This window comes from Gekko japonicus, unplaced genomic scaffold, assembly GCF_001447785.1.
Source record: "Gekko japonicus isolate JY-2015 unplaced genomic scaffold, Gekko_japonicus_V1.1 scaffold101, whole genome shotgun sequence".
NCBI classification, from domain to species: domain Eukaryota; kingdom Metazoa; phylum Chordata; class Lepidosauria; order Squamata; family Gekkonidae; genus Gekko; species Gekko japonicus.
This window is the reverse complement of record NW_015165238.1, coordinates 359,059-375,447: the sequence shown is the minus strand read 5'-3', so window position 1 is coordinate 375,447 and position 16,389 is coordinate 359,059. Positions and strand designations below refer to the sequence as shown.

Sequence of the window (16,389 nt, the reverse complement as noted above, 5' to 3'; positions counted from 1 at the left end):
GTGCCGTTCAGGTTAGCTACCTATTGGGTTCTCCATTGTGTGACTTTGAACAACGAAGCTGAGGTTATCTTGAAGAGACCCTTCAGGACACGGCGCTGTCAGGAACCAAAGGACATGACTTCAGCCAGAAAAGCAAGGCACGAAGCAATCCCTTCAGTGGCTGAGTCTTTCTTTTTACTACTGTTTCCCAGGGCACCCATGCAATATTTAAGAAGGAAGCTTGCTGCTGTTCTTCCAATTACTATTTTGAATACCCCCAACAGCAGTGTCTTCAGTCTACACTCCCAAGTTGCAGTTTCATTTCCCCCCCTCCCAGATAGAATACACACAAAAAGAAGCCCCCTCCCTAGATGACAAATTGCATTTTCAACCTTAGCAATATTGCTGAAAGTTTAAAAACTAGGTCTCACCTCAGTGGAAGGATAAGGAACCATCTATAAAACATTCCTCATTTCAGTTAATCATCTTCTCACTAGCTTGTTGTTTGTTTTAACTTCCTCGGTGTTTTCTGTCTTCCCACTTAAGCAAGAGATCGCCAGAACTGCATTGACAAGGAAACTTGCTTAAAGCTCCAGACGTGACTTCTAGCTTCCATAAGGATCCTGCACTTGGTTCTTGCTAACAGTTTGTTATTCTAGTTTTATTGCATGCATTCATCAATGTTGACGTTTACAGCTTGTTTAAACATCTTGTTACTAGGGGGGGAGGGGAGGGTGTGGGTGTTCTCATTTACTTTCTTTTTCAACTTCAACAAGGTTTTTAAAAGTTCCCACATCACTTGGTCTCAAAAGTAGAGATGGTGTTCTAAAAGTAGAATGAGCTTGCTTGTTCATGTCTGCTTAAGAGGTGCTGGGATATTTGCCGAAGCTTGCTCTAGGTAAGCCAAAGCTCCTTGAGGCATTTCAGCCGGCTTTTTATGCTGCACATTGAGGTCTTCAAGAACTTGGTGCCAGTGTCGCAGCTTCCCCAAGTGCTTCTGAATCAGTGCTTCTTTCCTCTGTAGCTCATTCCTCAGTTCGGAAACGTCCTCTTTAATTACTTGCTCTGGTCTGGACAGATACATTACCAATACATTACAGGTAAGGCTTCCTTAACTCTCCATTTCTGTGGCCACGTTTTTAAACTCCGTCTTGGATGAGTCTTTCTTTACTCTCCTGTTGATTTTCCCCTTCCTTCGCCCATGTCGAGATCCTTGCTTAGCCGCCTAGGGATCAGCTCCCCCACGCTGTTTTAGCCTGGCGTTTGATTATCTGCACTTTCTGTATTTTGGTGAATGAGAATGGAGGTGAGTGTGATCGCGTTTCAGCTGGCATAAACTGCACCGGTTGGAACCGGTGCAGTTTATGCCGGCAGAAAGGCCGCGTCTGAACGCACCCTATATGAACTATGCATTTGAAAGGGAGTGTAGTTGCTAATGTGGCCATTGTGGCCTCATGGGATGCTTGCACTATTGGGCCCCATAACAAGTTGTCTACGTTTTCATAACCTCCTCCCCATTGCCAAAAGAACTCCAAGACATGAAGGTTCTGTCCAATCTGCAGTATATTCATGAGTTTACACAGTGGTTCATGCTGTGCACCATCTTCCCCTCAAATGGAAATCTTAACCCCTGACTCCTCCTCCCCCATCTACCCCAGGCTATGCTTGACTACCTCCTTTAATGATCACCCTAACATCTGGCCCTGCCCTCAAGGCCCTCTCCCAATCTTCTTATCCCTTGTACTCGAAAGGGTTCTCCCTGCCCTCCCTCAGCTGCAGATGCTGCAAGCTACCTATTCCCCACAGAAGATCTATAGGGTTAGACTCTCCTTATTAAGGGGACCTTGTCCCATCTGGGCCTCCAAGACAGTTCTTGCCACTGGGCCACTAACTTCATCACCTCCACATCCCAAAGTGTTCCTTCTCCCTGTCACCAGACCAAGCTTCCTCCTAGTATCTCTCAGCCACATGGAGTGTAACAGAATGTGTCAAACAGAAGTATTGTATTTTGAACTTTCAGCAGATATTAGTTGATAGAACATCCAAGGCTACTGTCTCCTTTAAGTTCCATCACAGTCATTAACATATTTTTGAGAAAATATGCATAGGATTGGATTGTACATTGCATGACTTCCAAAGCAGTCCTTAGACTTTTTAGATTTTAAGTAATGCATCCTGAAAGTGCAGGCTTTGAGGTCTCTGAAGTAAAACTGAAATTCTGATTCCAATATTGAGTACTACATTGTTACAGTTTAATCACATTACTTTTAAAACACTAAAGCAGTTGTACACATTGAAATACCTAGAAATATTACCTTGCCTATTTTTCAATGAACTGTGAAAGCCAGACTCTGCTATACTCAGCCATTTGCAAGTCTCTTCTCTCTTTTTCATTAGTGGAAAATCTAGTTCTATCCCTGGCCTGGATAGCTCAAGCAAGCCCTATCATGTCAGATCTCAGAAGCTAAGCAGGGGCGACCCTGGCAAGTACGTGGATGGGAGATCTCAAAAGAATACCAGGGCCAAGAGGCCAGAGACAGGCTATCAAGCCATCTCTGTGTTCCAGTAGGGGTCACCATGACTTACAGGCATGGGCACACACATGCACGCACACAGACACAAATGTAAAAATACCTTAAAACAAGAAAAGCTAGTTCTACATTTTGAAAAATGCAGCATTAATTGAAATTTACAGCACAACCCTATGCAAGTCTCCTATACTCAGAATTTAGGCCCGTTCCCATCTCAATACCCTCTAAATGACCATCAAATTACAGCCTCAATGTTATCAATTTTTCCAAGTGTTTCAAACTTGAATTCCTTACCATAGCTGGCCTTTGAAGAGGCACACAACCACAATATACCAGCGTAAAATATCTACCAGATTTACAGTGCAATCCTAAGTAGGTCTACTCAGAATCCCACTTTCTTCTACTCCTAGGTCATACTCCCGAGAAAATTGCACTGTCAGTTGTTAAATCAAGTATCATATTTGAAAGTTTTGCCCACAATCCAATGAAACGATAAGTCCGTATAAAACTGCTTCTAGAGAGACAGATCACTGGTCTATCTAGTCCGAACATCTTTGATCTTTCAACCCACAAGACAGCTTAATCAGCCAAGAGTGTCCTGGAGCTCTCAAGCAAACATGATCCCTGAGACTCTTGTTGGTGGCTGTGAGAACTGTCATCTTCTGCTGGTGGATCCGGTTCATGGGAAATTGGTTCAAGTGAAGAGCAGCAAGCCCAACTAGACTACCTTTTCTAGGTGCAGTCAGCACTACTTCCCTAGAACAAACGAGAACAGACAGGAGTGTTGTGGACCTTGGTGTAACCAGCCACAGGGAGAAAAAATATTTTTTCTCTGTTTCAGTTAAAAAAAAAAAAATCTTGTTCATTTGACTACATTGTTTTCGGGGGGAAAACCCCCATTAGACTATTGTGTTTAAACCTGCAGCCTGCTGATATCTTTTTTAATGGGGGGAGTCAATAATTGAATCCAGGTCTTTCTGCATACAAAGTACATTACTGAATCCTGCCCCCCCCATGCATAGTTAGGAGTGAAAGAATAATAGTACTCAGAAAATTGATGAAACTAGAACTAATAGACTTTGATTAACAGCATAAAATAAATAAATCATGGTTTCAATCACAGATGCATAATTTTTTTTTGTATCACAGAAAACCACCAGAACTGGTATACCAGTTTTCTAAGACTGCTCCTTACTTCTTTGTTCCTTAGGCTGTATATGAAAGGATTGGCCATTAGCGTTAGGATTGTATACAAGAAAGAGAAGACCTTATTGAGATCTTTGAACTTCTCTGTTGTCGGCAAGACATAGACAAATATTAAGGAGCCATAAAAAATGGAAACTACAGTGAGATGGGAGGAGCAGGTGGAAAACGCCTTCTGTCTTCCAGTGATGGAAGGGATTTTCAGGATTGTTGTGATAATAAAAACATAGGACGCCACAGTTATGAGAAATGTAGGTAGAATCCCTATAGACGATGTTATAAAAGCTGCCGTTTCCGCAACCTGGGTGTCACTACAGGAAAGTCGAACCATGGGGGTGAAATCACAAAAGAAATGGTCAATTATATATTGGTTGCAAAAGTTAAGCTGTGAAACCAAACATGTTAAGATGGTTATAAGAAGTAGCCCATTTGTCCATGATACTGAAACAAGCAGGATACACATTCTCTCATTCATAAGTGTGGCATAATGCAAAGGTTTACATATGGCCAGATAGCGATCATATGACATAGCAGCCAAGAGGTAACATTCTGTAGCCCCCAGAGTAGAAGAGAAATGCATCTGGAGAACGCAGCCCAAAAGCGAGATGGTTTTGTCCCTTGTGACAAAACTGGCCAGCATTCTTGGTAATATTGTTGAAGTGTAGCAGGACTCCAAAAAGGCCAGATTTGCCAGAAAGAAATACATGGGAGTATGGAGGTGCTGTTCAACCATTACCAGGACAACAATCAGAACATTTCCTGACAGAATCACAACGTAGATAGCTAGAAATAATGAGAAAAGGAGAATGTTCAGATCCTCAACATTGCCAAACCCGAGGAGGATGAAGGTGGTGACAGCAGTTCTGTTTTGCCACTCTGAGTTTTTCACATGCTGCATCTGTAAATAAGAGATCATATACTGAGTACTGGAAAAGATTAGGAATTAACTCCCTCCATTTCCCACTTTCTTTCATACCCAGTGCTATTCAGATCAAGACCTTTAGAAGAAGAGTTGGGTTTTATACCTTAGTTTTCACTACCTGAAGGAGTCTCAAAGTGGCTTACAATCACATTCCCTTCCTCTCCCTACAACAGACACCCTGTGAGGTAGGTAGGGCTGAGAGGGCTCTGAGAGAACTGTGAGTGACTCAATTTTACCCAGCTGCCTTCACGTGGAAAAGTGTATAATCACACCCAGTCCTCCACTATACCAGACTGGTTCTCATTAAGGAAAATGTAAAGATAACTGCATGCAAACACATTGATCAAATACTACATAAATAACTTATATAAACTAAGGCAAAGGTGGACAAGAATGCTGAATGCAAAAGAAGAACTGTTTCCACAGCAGTGAAATTCCCCACATTGACATTTTAAAATCTGCGTGTTATGTGAAATTTTCTGCAGTAGATTTTTGTTCACCAGGGGCAAACCCAAAGTTTTCTCCTCCCCCCCCCCCAGATTTTCAGAACTCACTAATACTGAGGATTCTGAAAACGTGAGGAAAGAAGGAGAAAACTGCATGCTCCGAGGGACTTATCCTTGGCTGTTAAGGAGGAGGCTTCCTTCTGTTCTTACAGCACAAAGAAGATTGTTCATAGAATCAGTCCCTTTAGGATTGTACTTCAGCAGGGTTTATGTCCCACTTGTAATTTTATGTCTTTTAATGTAATTGCACACTTTGTACTTTATTTTCACTCTGCATGATAGGTGATCTTATATTACTATAAATATTTTTGCAAAAAACCACAGATTTTGTTTACATTCGTCAAGGTTGCTTTTGCATATATGTATTAGCAGTTTGATATCTGGTGTACAAGACTGGATTGTAGAATGAGGGGTGAAGAGAAGGAAACATTAAGGCCAAGTTCAGACTGGCAGTTTGGACCGACAGGGAAACGTTTCAGGAGCGACTGAGTAGCGGCGCAAAGGCGCGGGTTCATACAGGCAAATCTGTCTGTCGTCCTCCAGTCGTACTCATACCATTTTGTAGCACTCCCCTCTCAAGTATAAAAAGTACCACCTGGAAGTGGTAGCAAACCAGGCAGAGAGCATGTGGATAGCGTGTTGATTACGGTTCCTGACTGTGTGAACGCAAGTGCTGTAAGGCAGGAACAAAGGAGACGTTGCTAATAGATGCTGGCTGTTCCAATGCTGGTGGTGGCTTTGCGATCCTGCCCTATTTGCAGATGCGGCCAAGTGCCAAAACAGCCGCAAGAGCCGCCAGGGGTGGCCCTACAGTGCCAACGCTCCCTTGTGCTTCCTCCACGGTATCCTCCCGCTTGATTTGCTGCTATGTGAACAGAAATACCGGGACCAGGCCATTACGGCTCTGTTCTGGGTCTTCTTTGCAGCGACTCCATAGCACTGCAAACTGCAAGTCTGAATTCAGCCTAAGAATGAGATGTGATCAAAACTCTGGACATGGAATTAAGATTTTTGCCCTTGGTGATCACAAGTTCTCAGAAGCCAACATAATGTGGAAGGTCTAATTTATACACTAGACAGCTATAATTTGATGCAGAAACTGTCTAAATAAATGTGTTGAACAAAAGCTATATTAAATTACAAAAATGAATAATGCCATCTTGCCATCCATTAGAAAGATTCAGACATAGATTCATTAAACAGCAGAGGATATTGGAGATTTATGATCCCTCTTGCAGTGAACTTTAGCTTTAGTAGTGTATTTGTTGAGCACATAGGGGTATGCTGGCAGGCAGGTAGAAAATAGTTCCAAAGCATCACTCTCTAACAGTGCAATCCTAAACAGAGTTATACCCTGCTAAATCCATTGACTTCAATGGGTTTGGAAGGGTTTAATTCTGCAAAGGATGTTGCAAAAAAATCTCCGAGTATTAAAGAAACCTCTTTTACAAGCCAGAAATATTTTTTTCATAGTACCTTCATTTTCCACAGGTTTTTCTTTTTCTCTCTCCTGTTGACTTTGCAGAAGGGGGAAACTAAGCCAAGACAGGAAACTGGGTGTAGTGATAAGAACCTTGAAGCAGTAGTGTTGATAACATTGACATTTTCCATGATTCCCTCAAGGTTCTTCATTATGTAGAAAGATACATACATTTCTTTCAGGTAACTCATCCACTATGAACATTTATGTCATTGTACTTTGCGGGTTCTACAAAAACCTAGTATGTTCTAACACACATATACACCATGAAATGGGTGGTACTGTATGGGAGTGAGATTCAGCAGAAAATAATAATAATAGGATACAATCCACTATTTTCCTTTTCGTTTGAGAAGGAAGCTGCATTACCTTCATCATTGGTATGACTGGGATAAGGCCTGCAATGGGTTGTCATCACATTCAGTGAATGTTATTGAAGTCTGCTTGGCTTGTGTGGTTCCATCATCTGTCACCCTTTCTTTGTATAATAAAATACAATGTGGTAGATGTAGCAACACCTTCTTTTTATCTGTACTGTTGTCCCATAAGTGAACCAGTATGTACTAGCTCTCATTTCCCCACATTCATATATATATATATATAAGGGATTCCCTAGGGACCTATGCCAATGGGGAAATTAAAATACCTATACTCCCCCAGGAGCAGATTATGTAGTAGAGATGCAATTATTTTCTAAAGGGAAATATATTCTTTGTGACAGTATAAGAAAAATAAGAAGTTATGGTGTTGTCTGATATTTATTTATTTAATTCAATTTATACCCCGCCCTCCCCGCAACACGGGCCCATGCAGAGGTCATTTAGAGGATGCAGTAGTGCATGCGCTAAACTATTGATTCCAATAAAATAAAATAAAATAAATGGTGTTACAGAGAGATAATTTTTTCCACCTATCCTTTCAACAAGCAGATCTTCTGAGTGATCTGGAGCAGTGCTGCCCCCAAATAAGCCCCAAACTGGCCGGTCAGCCCTGCACTGCTCAGCCCAGGACCAGAGGCCGGTGGCAACTCCTTATCATCAAGCCTGGACTGGCAGAATGGCTAGCTCAGGTGAGGGCAGGGCTTAGATGGGTCAGGGTCAAGGTGGCTGAGAAGGCATCCCACCTAAGGTAGCTGAAGGCAGTCAAAAGGGGGCAAAAGAAGATGGGCAGCTGGGTGTGGTCTGCCCAAGAGGACCAATATCCACCCAGGGGAGGGAAGAGCCTGGGTCAAACAGGTGGACTGCATGGGGCAAGGTGGCCTAAAAGGTAAAGGTTTCCCTTGCTCAAAAGCTAGTAGAATTTGACTCTAGGGGGCAGTGCCCCTCTCCATTTCCAAGCCGAAGAGCCAGCACTGTCCAAAGACATTTCTCTGGTCATGTGGCTGACATGACTAAATGCTGAGGCACATGGAACACTGTTACCTTTACACGGAAGCAGTACCTATTTCTCTACATGCGCTTTTACACTGCTAGGTTGGCCAGAGCTGGGGCCACAGATAGGAGCTCACTCCATCATGCAGCACTAGGGTCTTAAACTGATGAACTACAGACCTTCTGGTCTTCCACTCAGCATCTTAACCTCTGAGCCACTGTGGCCTTGCTGTCTTTAAATGGTAGCTCCAGGAAGAGGCCAGAGAGGAAAGTGTTGGCCTCCCATGTGCAGCACCAAGGGCTGAGCACAACACGGATAAGGAGCAACCAGGAAATACTATCCCCTCTCCTCCCATTCTGAAGCCTGTGAAGCCTGCTTTGGTGCAGGGACAGAACAGCAGAGTCTCAAAATGTGCTGTCAGCAGGCCCGTAGCCTGCGTGGGGCCCTCAGGGCCTGGACCCCACGGGTTTTGCGGGCCTCCTCCCCCATCCTCTGCTCCCCCTCCTCCCCCTGCGTCTCTCCCAATGACAGGCGCCTTCATCTTCCTCAAGGCGCCACGACAACAGGGGCGGGCCCTCCCACGTCTTTGCAGGGCTGTGCTGAAGCGCGGGTCCCTGCAAAGCCTTCTCCGCCCCCCGTGTCTTTGCAGGGCCACGCGACCTTGCAAGCGGGCCTCCTGGGTGGGAGATGCGCTTGTTCCCGCCACTGGCTGGAGCAGCATGTTCCCCAATGCAGACACCACTGCTAACATCTCCAGCAGCAGCAGCGGCCAGCTTGAGTCGGCGAGCCCTGCCGTGGGATGCGCAGAGCGCACGAAGCTCAGAGTCTCAGGCAGCGAATCCTGCAGCAGCAGCATCCTAGCAACCGTGGCCGAAGGCAACGACGAGGAGGAGACGCCGGTGATGCTGGAGCGCGGTGGCTTGTCCCGCTCTATGCTGCTGCCACCGGGCTGGGACTGCTGCCGCACTCCCAACACACACCCCTGGTCCGTTTAGTGCAGAAGCAAGGGAAGCAGCGCCCAGATGCGGGTTTCCCCCCTCCCTCCCCGGGATTTCTCAACACGGCAGCATCGTCTCCCCCCTCGGGGGCTCCTCCACACTGCGTCCCAGTGGCCATCTGCGGGGCCACAGTCTGCTGTGGGGGAGCACCCCCCCCCGTGCTGCAATGCAGCAAATGCGGAGTCCGCTTTCTTGTCCCTCGCTTTCTCCAGCCTGGCCACCTTGACGGAGCAGCCTAAAGGGCTGCGTCCCCCCCTCCCCAGAACGGCCACATTCTTGGGCAGACCCGGTGGCCCGAGACTGCTTCCAGTCCATGGTGCGGACGCGTGGAAGGGTTTGCAAGGCCTGTTGCCTCTTACACGCGCATCGCTCCCCGAGCCTTCCCGTCTCCTCTCGCTTGCGGGGGCCTTTGGGGTGCCTGACAGTGGCAGCGAAGGAAGTCCGATGGGTCCCAAGTGTGGGGGGGGGGGAAGAATAGAGACACCAAGGCAGAGCCCCCTCCCTCCCTCAGCCATTTTGCCCCCGTGCCAATCCCTGCCGTCTCACCAGGCCTTTCTACGTGGGGCAGAAGGGAAGGGGGTAAACGAGAGCGCACCAAAGTTGTTCGGGGGGTCACGCCCGGGTGCCCCTCCATCGTGGCGGGGAGGTGGGGCAAAAGGGCAACCACAGATCTGTACATAGCTGTCAATCTCTCCGATCTTTTTGCACTTTGTCACTGGGCGGGGGCGGCCTGCTAGCGGTGCCCCTTTTCCACCTGGGCCGACTGTGCGCGGAGGAAGAGGCACCCGGAGGACAGCAATGCTTGGCATTGCTTCTGCTCCGTCTCCTCTTCTACTTGTGCTGCACCGCCGGCTCCTTCTTTCTCGGCACCCTGCTGGCCCTCCTCGGCCACAGGCGAGGCAGTCTCTGGCCCCCGCCAGATTCCCCAGCCGCTTTCCGGGGAAGGACAAGGCTGACCCACTGCTGCAAGCTGCTGCGGTAAGAGGATGCCCTGGCTGCCCGCGCCTCTTGCCTTTGGTGGAGCTGCGCCTTGTCGCCCTCCTAATTCCTGTCTTGCAGGCTGCACTGAAGCTTTAATGGCAGTAGCTCACAAAGTAGAAGTTTTGCTCACAAAACTCCACATCTTAGAGGGAACATACTGGTGGTGGCCCCCTGAGAAAAATATGGGCCCCCTGAGCAAAAAGTTGTTAGCTACGGGCCTAGCTGTCAGAGTGGGAGCAGCCTCACATTTCTCTTGAAAGCAGAGAAGCAGTTGCATGCATCCATTGGCACAGGGCTTAGAAAATCCCTCTTAGAAAATCCCTCTTCCCTTCTTTTCACTATTGGTTCTATGGCGAGGCCAGTAGCCAGGTGTGGCCCATGGGGCAACCACACAACATTTCCTTTTACCACCTCAACAAGAGCTCATGCTTATCCCACTCCAATGCCCAAGTATTTGCTGTTCTACTAGGAAGGGTTGGCATAATCATAATCTGTATATTAGGCTGGGCTGTGGTGAAGAATGCTACAGTAAACTCCGCCATCCTTAATTGCACATCTGCAGGTAAACCCAGGGAGGCATTACTGATATGTTTGGTTTGTAAGAAGGGTGATTGTGCTTGAGGGACAGGCATGTTTCTATGAGTATGTTTATATGAACTGTGCATTTGAGAGGGAGTATAGCTGTTAATGTGGGCTGATGAGATGCTTGCACAATTGGGGCACAACAAGTTGGATATGTTTCCATAGCCTTCTTCCCATTGCAAGAAGAACTCCCAGACATGAAGATTCTGTCATATCTGCAGTATACTGATGAGCTTACACAGTGGTTCATGCTGTGTACCACCCTTCTCTCCTCCCCCCCATCTACCCCAGGCTATGCTTGACTACCTCCTTTAATGATCACCCTAACATCTGGACCTGCACTCAAGGCCCTCTCCAAATCTTCTTATCCCTCGTACTCATAAGGGTTCTCCCTGCCCTTCCTCAGATGCAGATGTTGCCAGCTACCCATTCCTCACAGAAGGACCACTGGGCCAGACTCTCCCTATTAAGGGAGGCCACCCAGTTCATGCCACTGGCCCACTAACCCCCTCACCTCCATATCCCAAAGTGTTCCTTCTCCCTGTCACCAGACCGAGCTTCCTCCTAGCATCTCTCAGCCACAGAGGAATGTGTCAAACCTGTCAAACCGAAGTATTGAATTTTGAACTTTTAGAAGATGTTAGTTGAGAGAACATCCAAGGCTACAATCTGTTTCTTTTAAGTTCCATCAAACTTATTAACATTTTTTTGAGAAAATATGCATAGGATTGGATTTTAGATTGTACAACTTCTAAAGCAGTCCTTGGACTTTTTAGATTTTAAATAATGTATCCTGAAAGTGCAGACCTTGTGGTCTCCGAAGTAAAATTGCAATTCTGATTCCAGAATTTAGTACTACACCTTTACAATTTAATATTACTTTTAAAACATTAAAGCAAGTGTAGACATTGAAATATCTCAAAATATTACCACACCCATTCTTCAATGAACTGTTACAGCCATGCTGAGCTATATTCAACCATTTGTGAGTCTCTTCTCTCTTTTCCACTAGTGGAAAAGCTAGTTTTAGCCCTGACCTGAATAGCCCAGGCAAGCCTGATTTCATCAGATCTCAAAAGCTAAGCACGGCTGACCCTTGAAAGTACTTGTATGGGAGACCTCCAGAGAATGCCAGGACCAGGAGGTCAGAGGCAAGCTATCACACCATTTCTATGAATGTCCTCTGTGCCCGGTATGGGTCAGCATGACCATGAGGCATAGGTGCTCAGACATGCAGATGCAAAAATACCTTAAAAAATAGAGAAAAGCTAGTTCTGCTAGTTTTGAAAAATGCAGTCTTGATTGTAATTTACAGCACAAACCTATGTAAGTCCCCTATACTCAGAATTTAGGCCCATTAGAGTTGATGGGGCTCAATCCCATCTAAGTGAGCATCGAATTAAAGCCTCAATGTTATCAACTTTTTCCAAGCATTTCTAACTTGAATTCCTTACCATAGGTGGTCTTTGAAGAGGCACACAACCACAATATATCAGCATAAAATATCTGCCAGATTTCCAGTGCAATCTTAAACAGGTCTACTCAGAATACCAATTACTTCTACTCCCAGGTCGTATTCCCAGGAAACTGTTTTTAAAATTGTACTGTCAGTTGCTAAAATCAAGTATCATATCTGAAAGTTTTGCCCACAGTCCAGTGAACCAACAAGTACATATAACACTGTTTATAGAGAGCCAGATCACTTGTCTATCTAGCCCAAACTTCTTTGATCCTTCAACCCACAAGACAGCCTAATCAGCCAAGAGTTGCCTGAAGCTCACAAGCAAGCACGATTCTAGAGACTGTTGTTGGTGGCTGTGAGACCTGTGATCTTCTGCTGATGGATCCAGTTCATGGGAAATTGGTCCAAGTGAAGAACAGCAAGCCCAACTAGACTACCTATTCTAGGTGCAGTCAGCAGGATCCCTGCTTCCCTAGAACAAACGAGAGCAGACAGGAGTGTTTGGGACCTGGGTCCACCCAGCCACAAGGAGAAAATTTATTTGTTCTCTGTTTCAGTTTAAAAAAAAATCTTGTTCATTTGACGACATTGTTTTTGAAACCCTCCCATTAGACTATTGTGTTTAAACCTACAGTCTGCTGACATCTTTTTTAGTGGGAGGAGACAATGATCTGCATACAAAGTACATGACTGAATGCTACACTTCCCCCCCCCCATGCATAATCAGGAGTGAAGGAACAATAATACTCAGAAATTTCATGAAATAAGAACTGAAAGACTTTGATTAGCAGTAAAAAAACCCAATTAAATAAATCATGGTTTCAATCACAGATGCATAATTTCTTTTGTGTCACAGAAAACTCCCAGAACTGGTATACCAGTTTTCTAAGACTGCTCCTTACTTCTTTGTTCCTTAGGCTGTATATGAAAGGATTGGCCATTGGCGTTAGGAATGTATACAATAAAGAGAAGACCTTATTGAGATCTTTGAACTTCTCTGTTGTCGGCAAGACATAGACAAACATTAAGGAGCCATAAAAAATGGAAACTACAGTGAGATGAGAGGAGCAGGTGGAAAACGCCTTCTGTCTCCCAGTGATGGAAGGGATTTTCAGGATTGTTGTGATAATAAAAACATAGGATGCCACAGTTACAAGAAATGTAGGTAGAATCCCTATAGACGATGTTATAAAAGCTGCCGTTTCCGCAACCTGGGTGTCACTACAGGAAAGTCGAACCATGGGGGTGAAATCACAAAAGAAATGGTCAATTATATATCGGTTGCAAAAGTTAAGCTGTGAAACCAAACATGTTAAGATGGTTATAAGAAGTAGGCCAATTATGCATGATACTGAAACAAGCAGGATACACATTCTCTCATTCATAAGTGTGGCATAATGCAAAGGTTTACATATGGCCAGGTAGCGATCATATGACATAGCAGCCAAGAGGTAACATTCTGTGGCTGCCAGAGTAGTAAAGAAATGCATCTGAAGAATGCAACCCAAAAGCGAGATGGTTTTGTCCCTTGTGACAAAACTGGCCAGCATTCTTGGTAATATTGTTGAAGTGTAGCAGGACTCCAAAAAGGACAGATTTGCCAGAAATAAATACATGGGAGTATGGAGGTGCTGGTCAAACATCACCAGGAGGACAATGAGAAGATTGCCTGACAGAGTCACAAGGTAGATAGCTAGAAATAGTAAGAAAAGGAGAATGTTCAGATCCTCAGCATTGCCAAACCCTAGAAGGATGAAGGTGGTGACAGCAGTTCTGTTTTGCCACTCTGAGTTTTTCATATGCTGCATCTGTAAAGAAGAAATCATATATTGTGTACTGGAAAAGATTAGAGATTAACTCCCTCCCTTTCCCACTCTCTTTCGTACCCACTGCTATTCAGATCAAGACCTTTAGAAGAAGAGTTGGTTTTTATGGAGTCTCGAACTGGCTTACAATCACTTTACTTTCCTGTTCACACAACAGACACCCTGTGAGCAATGCTCCCTCTAGGCTGTGGAGTCTTGTGAGCAAAAATTCTACTTTGTGAGCTACTGGCATTAAAATTGTGAGTGAGCAATTTGGCTACTGCATAAATTAGTTTGCTTTGGAGCCATCCTTCCTGAGCTAAGACAAAAATGTGTGAGCCAGAGGCTAAAAGACTGTGAGCTAGCTCACACTAACTCAGTTTAGAGGGAATATTGACTGTAAGGTAGGTAGGACTGAGAAGGCTCTGAGAGAACTGTGACTGACCCAAGGTTGCCCAGCTAGCTTCATGTGGAAGAGTGGAGAATCAAACCTGGTTCTCCAGATTAGGGTCTGCCTTTCTTAACCACTACACCAGACTGGCTCTCATTTGGGAAAATGTAAAGACTCTTAGATAACTGCATGCAAACACATTGATCAAATACTGCATAAATACCTTCTATAAACTGTCAAAGATAGACAAGAATGCTGAATGCAAAACAACAACTATGAACGACTGTTCATATTGTGCGTATCTGTAAGAAAGTCTGAAGCATGCATGTGAACAAGGATAATAGAACATCCCCCCCCCAAAAAAAACACATACATAATTGGAGAGAGCAAATAATTTGGATGATAAATAGCAACCAGTGCACAGTCGTTAAGAGGAAGACAAGAGAAGGAGTAAGAACAAACCATTAAGCATTGACTAATATCCATAATTCTTCCTGTTAATCTTCCTTCTCTATGCTTCATCTTTTTGTGATGAAACATGCTGGAATTTAAATTAGAAGTTCCTCAGTTTAAGGGCTCTCTGTCTCTCTTGTTGGATCGCATGAGGTTTTTTGCAGGGGAAAAGATGGCTACCATTTTCCAGGGAAAATGTATGCCAGGGGTTACAGAGTATATATGGACAAAAAGCCAGATGGGAGAGGGCCACAACAAAGAAAGGTAACTGGATGAGATCAATGTGCCAGTGAAAAAAGGTAGAAAGATCTACCCATAGGGCTGTATGTGCTATACTCACTGAATATGCTATATAAATATTAAGTACTGGAGTCTGGTGGACAAGCGGTTTTCAGGGGAACTTGTTTGACATTGCTGCTTTTTCACTGTTGAATCCCAGTAAAGCCCTGGAGAACACCAAGGGTTCTCACAAGCCAGATTTAAAAACCACAGCTTTAAGCAATTGCACGACAAATTTAAACAACAAATTGTGCCTGCTTCTGATAGTCTGTATCTATTTCTAAAGTATTTGTTTCTTTTCATGCTCCTTTCAGAAGGCCAACTAAAATGTCTCTGGTTTACCTGTTGATGGGTTTCGTCTGGTAGAATGAATGTCTGTATTCTTCTATTTTTATGTATACACACACAAAGACACACACAGCTCAATTACATCAGCCTTTTATTCTTGGTAGGGAAACCATTTACAGAACAGCAATTGTTCCCCCAAGTACATTTCTCTGTAAAAAACATTTCTGTCCCAGGGGATCATGGGTAATATAGAACTGAGATAAATCACATGCATTCAGAATTAACAGACACGGTGTCACTCTCTTTCCACTTCTCATTCAAATTATATCTCTGAGCTAGGGGAAATAATTCTGTGTTTATAAAAGTCATATTTATAAAATGTAGTCCTAAATCTCACAAATAGTAGATGAAGTGGTAAATCTGTCTTGGGGACCATTCCACTTCAGCGCGCAGATGGGGGTTGCCATGTCTGAATGAATTTCCATACGTACACATCTAATTCTCAACTTAGCTCCTGAGCACAAATGAAAAAATCCGCACAATGGGCTCAGATACATAAAAGGGAGATTTTTCCCTGTGGAAAGGGAAGGTTTTTCTAGAAACCTGGGGACAGCCTAGCTTTGAAGAATAATCCATTAAAAAAAAAATTGCCTGCAGACATGGAATAAGGACAGCCAACATTATAAGCTGTGATAATCAAAAGGTCAACTGTATTTTCATTGCTCAAGAGAGTTTGACGGTGCACAAAGGCCAAACACTCATTTCAGACCAAATTACAGTGCAGGCAATTGGTGAGATGCAGAAAGCCAGGCCTCCTCTCTTTGTGCATCCACCCTGGCTCCAAGCCCTCACATGGGTATAGCTCCTGCTCCTCCTTGCAAAGCCTTCTTTAGTGTCCGAGGGAAGTGTGCCATGTTTTATCCCCCTAGCTATGAGGTCTATGGGTCAAGGATAATAGGATCTTTCTTGGTGCTCCTGTCCCAAGTCCAAGAAGGTTCCAAGGCCTCAGGCTTTTGTTTTGAGGATTATCCCTTTCTAGGGATGCCCAAACTACTGCAGGTTCAGACTATCTTTTAATCACCACATGTGCATATGCCACCAAAGTATTGGTTGATTAGATCAATAATCACTGAGCCAGTTTGGTATAGTGGTTAAGTG

General features: G+C 44.5%; 4 protein-coding genes across 4 annotated transcripts in view; all 4 read right to left on the bottom strand.

Moving 5' to 3' along the window:
- Positions 1–833, bottom strand: part of LOC107109388 (olfactory receptor 6F1-like) — a 6,684-nt gene extending 5,851 nt beyond the window's left edge. The window contains exon 1 of the mRNA XM_015409999.1: positions 734–833. Within this exon, the coding sequence (XP_015265485.1) occupies positions 734–833 (100 nt within the window). The remainder of the gene's footprint in view (positions 1–733) is intronic.
- Positions 834–3,627: 2,794 nt separating this feature from the next.
- Positions 3,628–4,611, bottom strand: LOC107109387 (olfactory receptor 2AP1-like). Its single transcript, XM_015409998.1, has one exon. The coding sequence runs from the start codon at positions 4,609–4,611 to the stop codon at positions 3,628–3,630; it is 984 nt and encodes a 327-aa protein (XP_015265484.1).
- Positions 4,612–12,836: 8,225 nt separating this feature from the next.
- Positions 12,837–13,814, bottom strand: LOC107109386 (olfactory receptor 2AP1-like). The gene has a single exon (XM_015409996.1). The coding sequence runs from the start codon at positions 13,812–13,814 to the stop codon at positions 12,837–12,839; it is 978 nt and encodes a 325-aa protein (XP_015265482.1).
- Positions 13,811–16,389, bottom strand: part of LOC107109385 (olfactory receptor 1020-like) — a 6,188-nt gene continuing 3,609 nt past the window's right edge. Inside the window, exon 2 of the mRNA XM_015409995.1 lies at positions 13,811–13,823. Coding sequence (XP_015265481.1) covers positions 13,811–13,823 — 13 coding nt within the window. The remainder of the gene's footprint in view (positions 13,824–16,389) is intronic.

What these genes read in the sequence shown, in the direction of transcription:
- LOC107109387 (XM_015409998.1), bottom strand. Translation starts at nt 4,611, where the DNA reads ATGCAGCATGTGAAAAACTCAGAGTGGCAAAACAGAACTGCTGTCACC.
- LOC107109386 (XM_015409996.1), bottom strand. Translation starts at nt 13,814, where the DNA reads ATGAAAAACTCAGAGTGGCAAAACAGAACTGCTGTCACCACCTTCATC.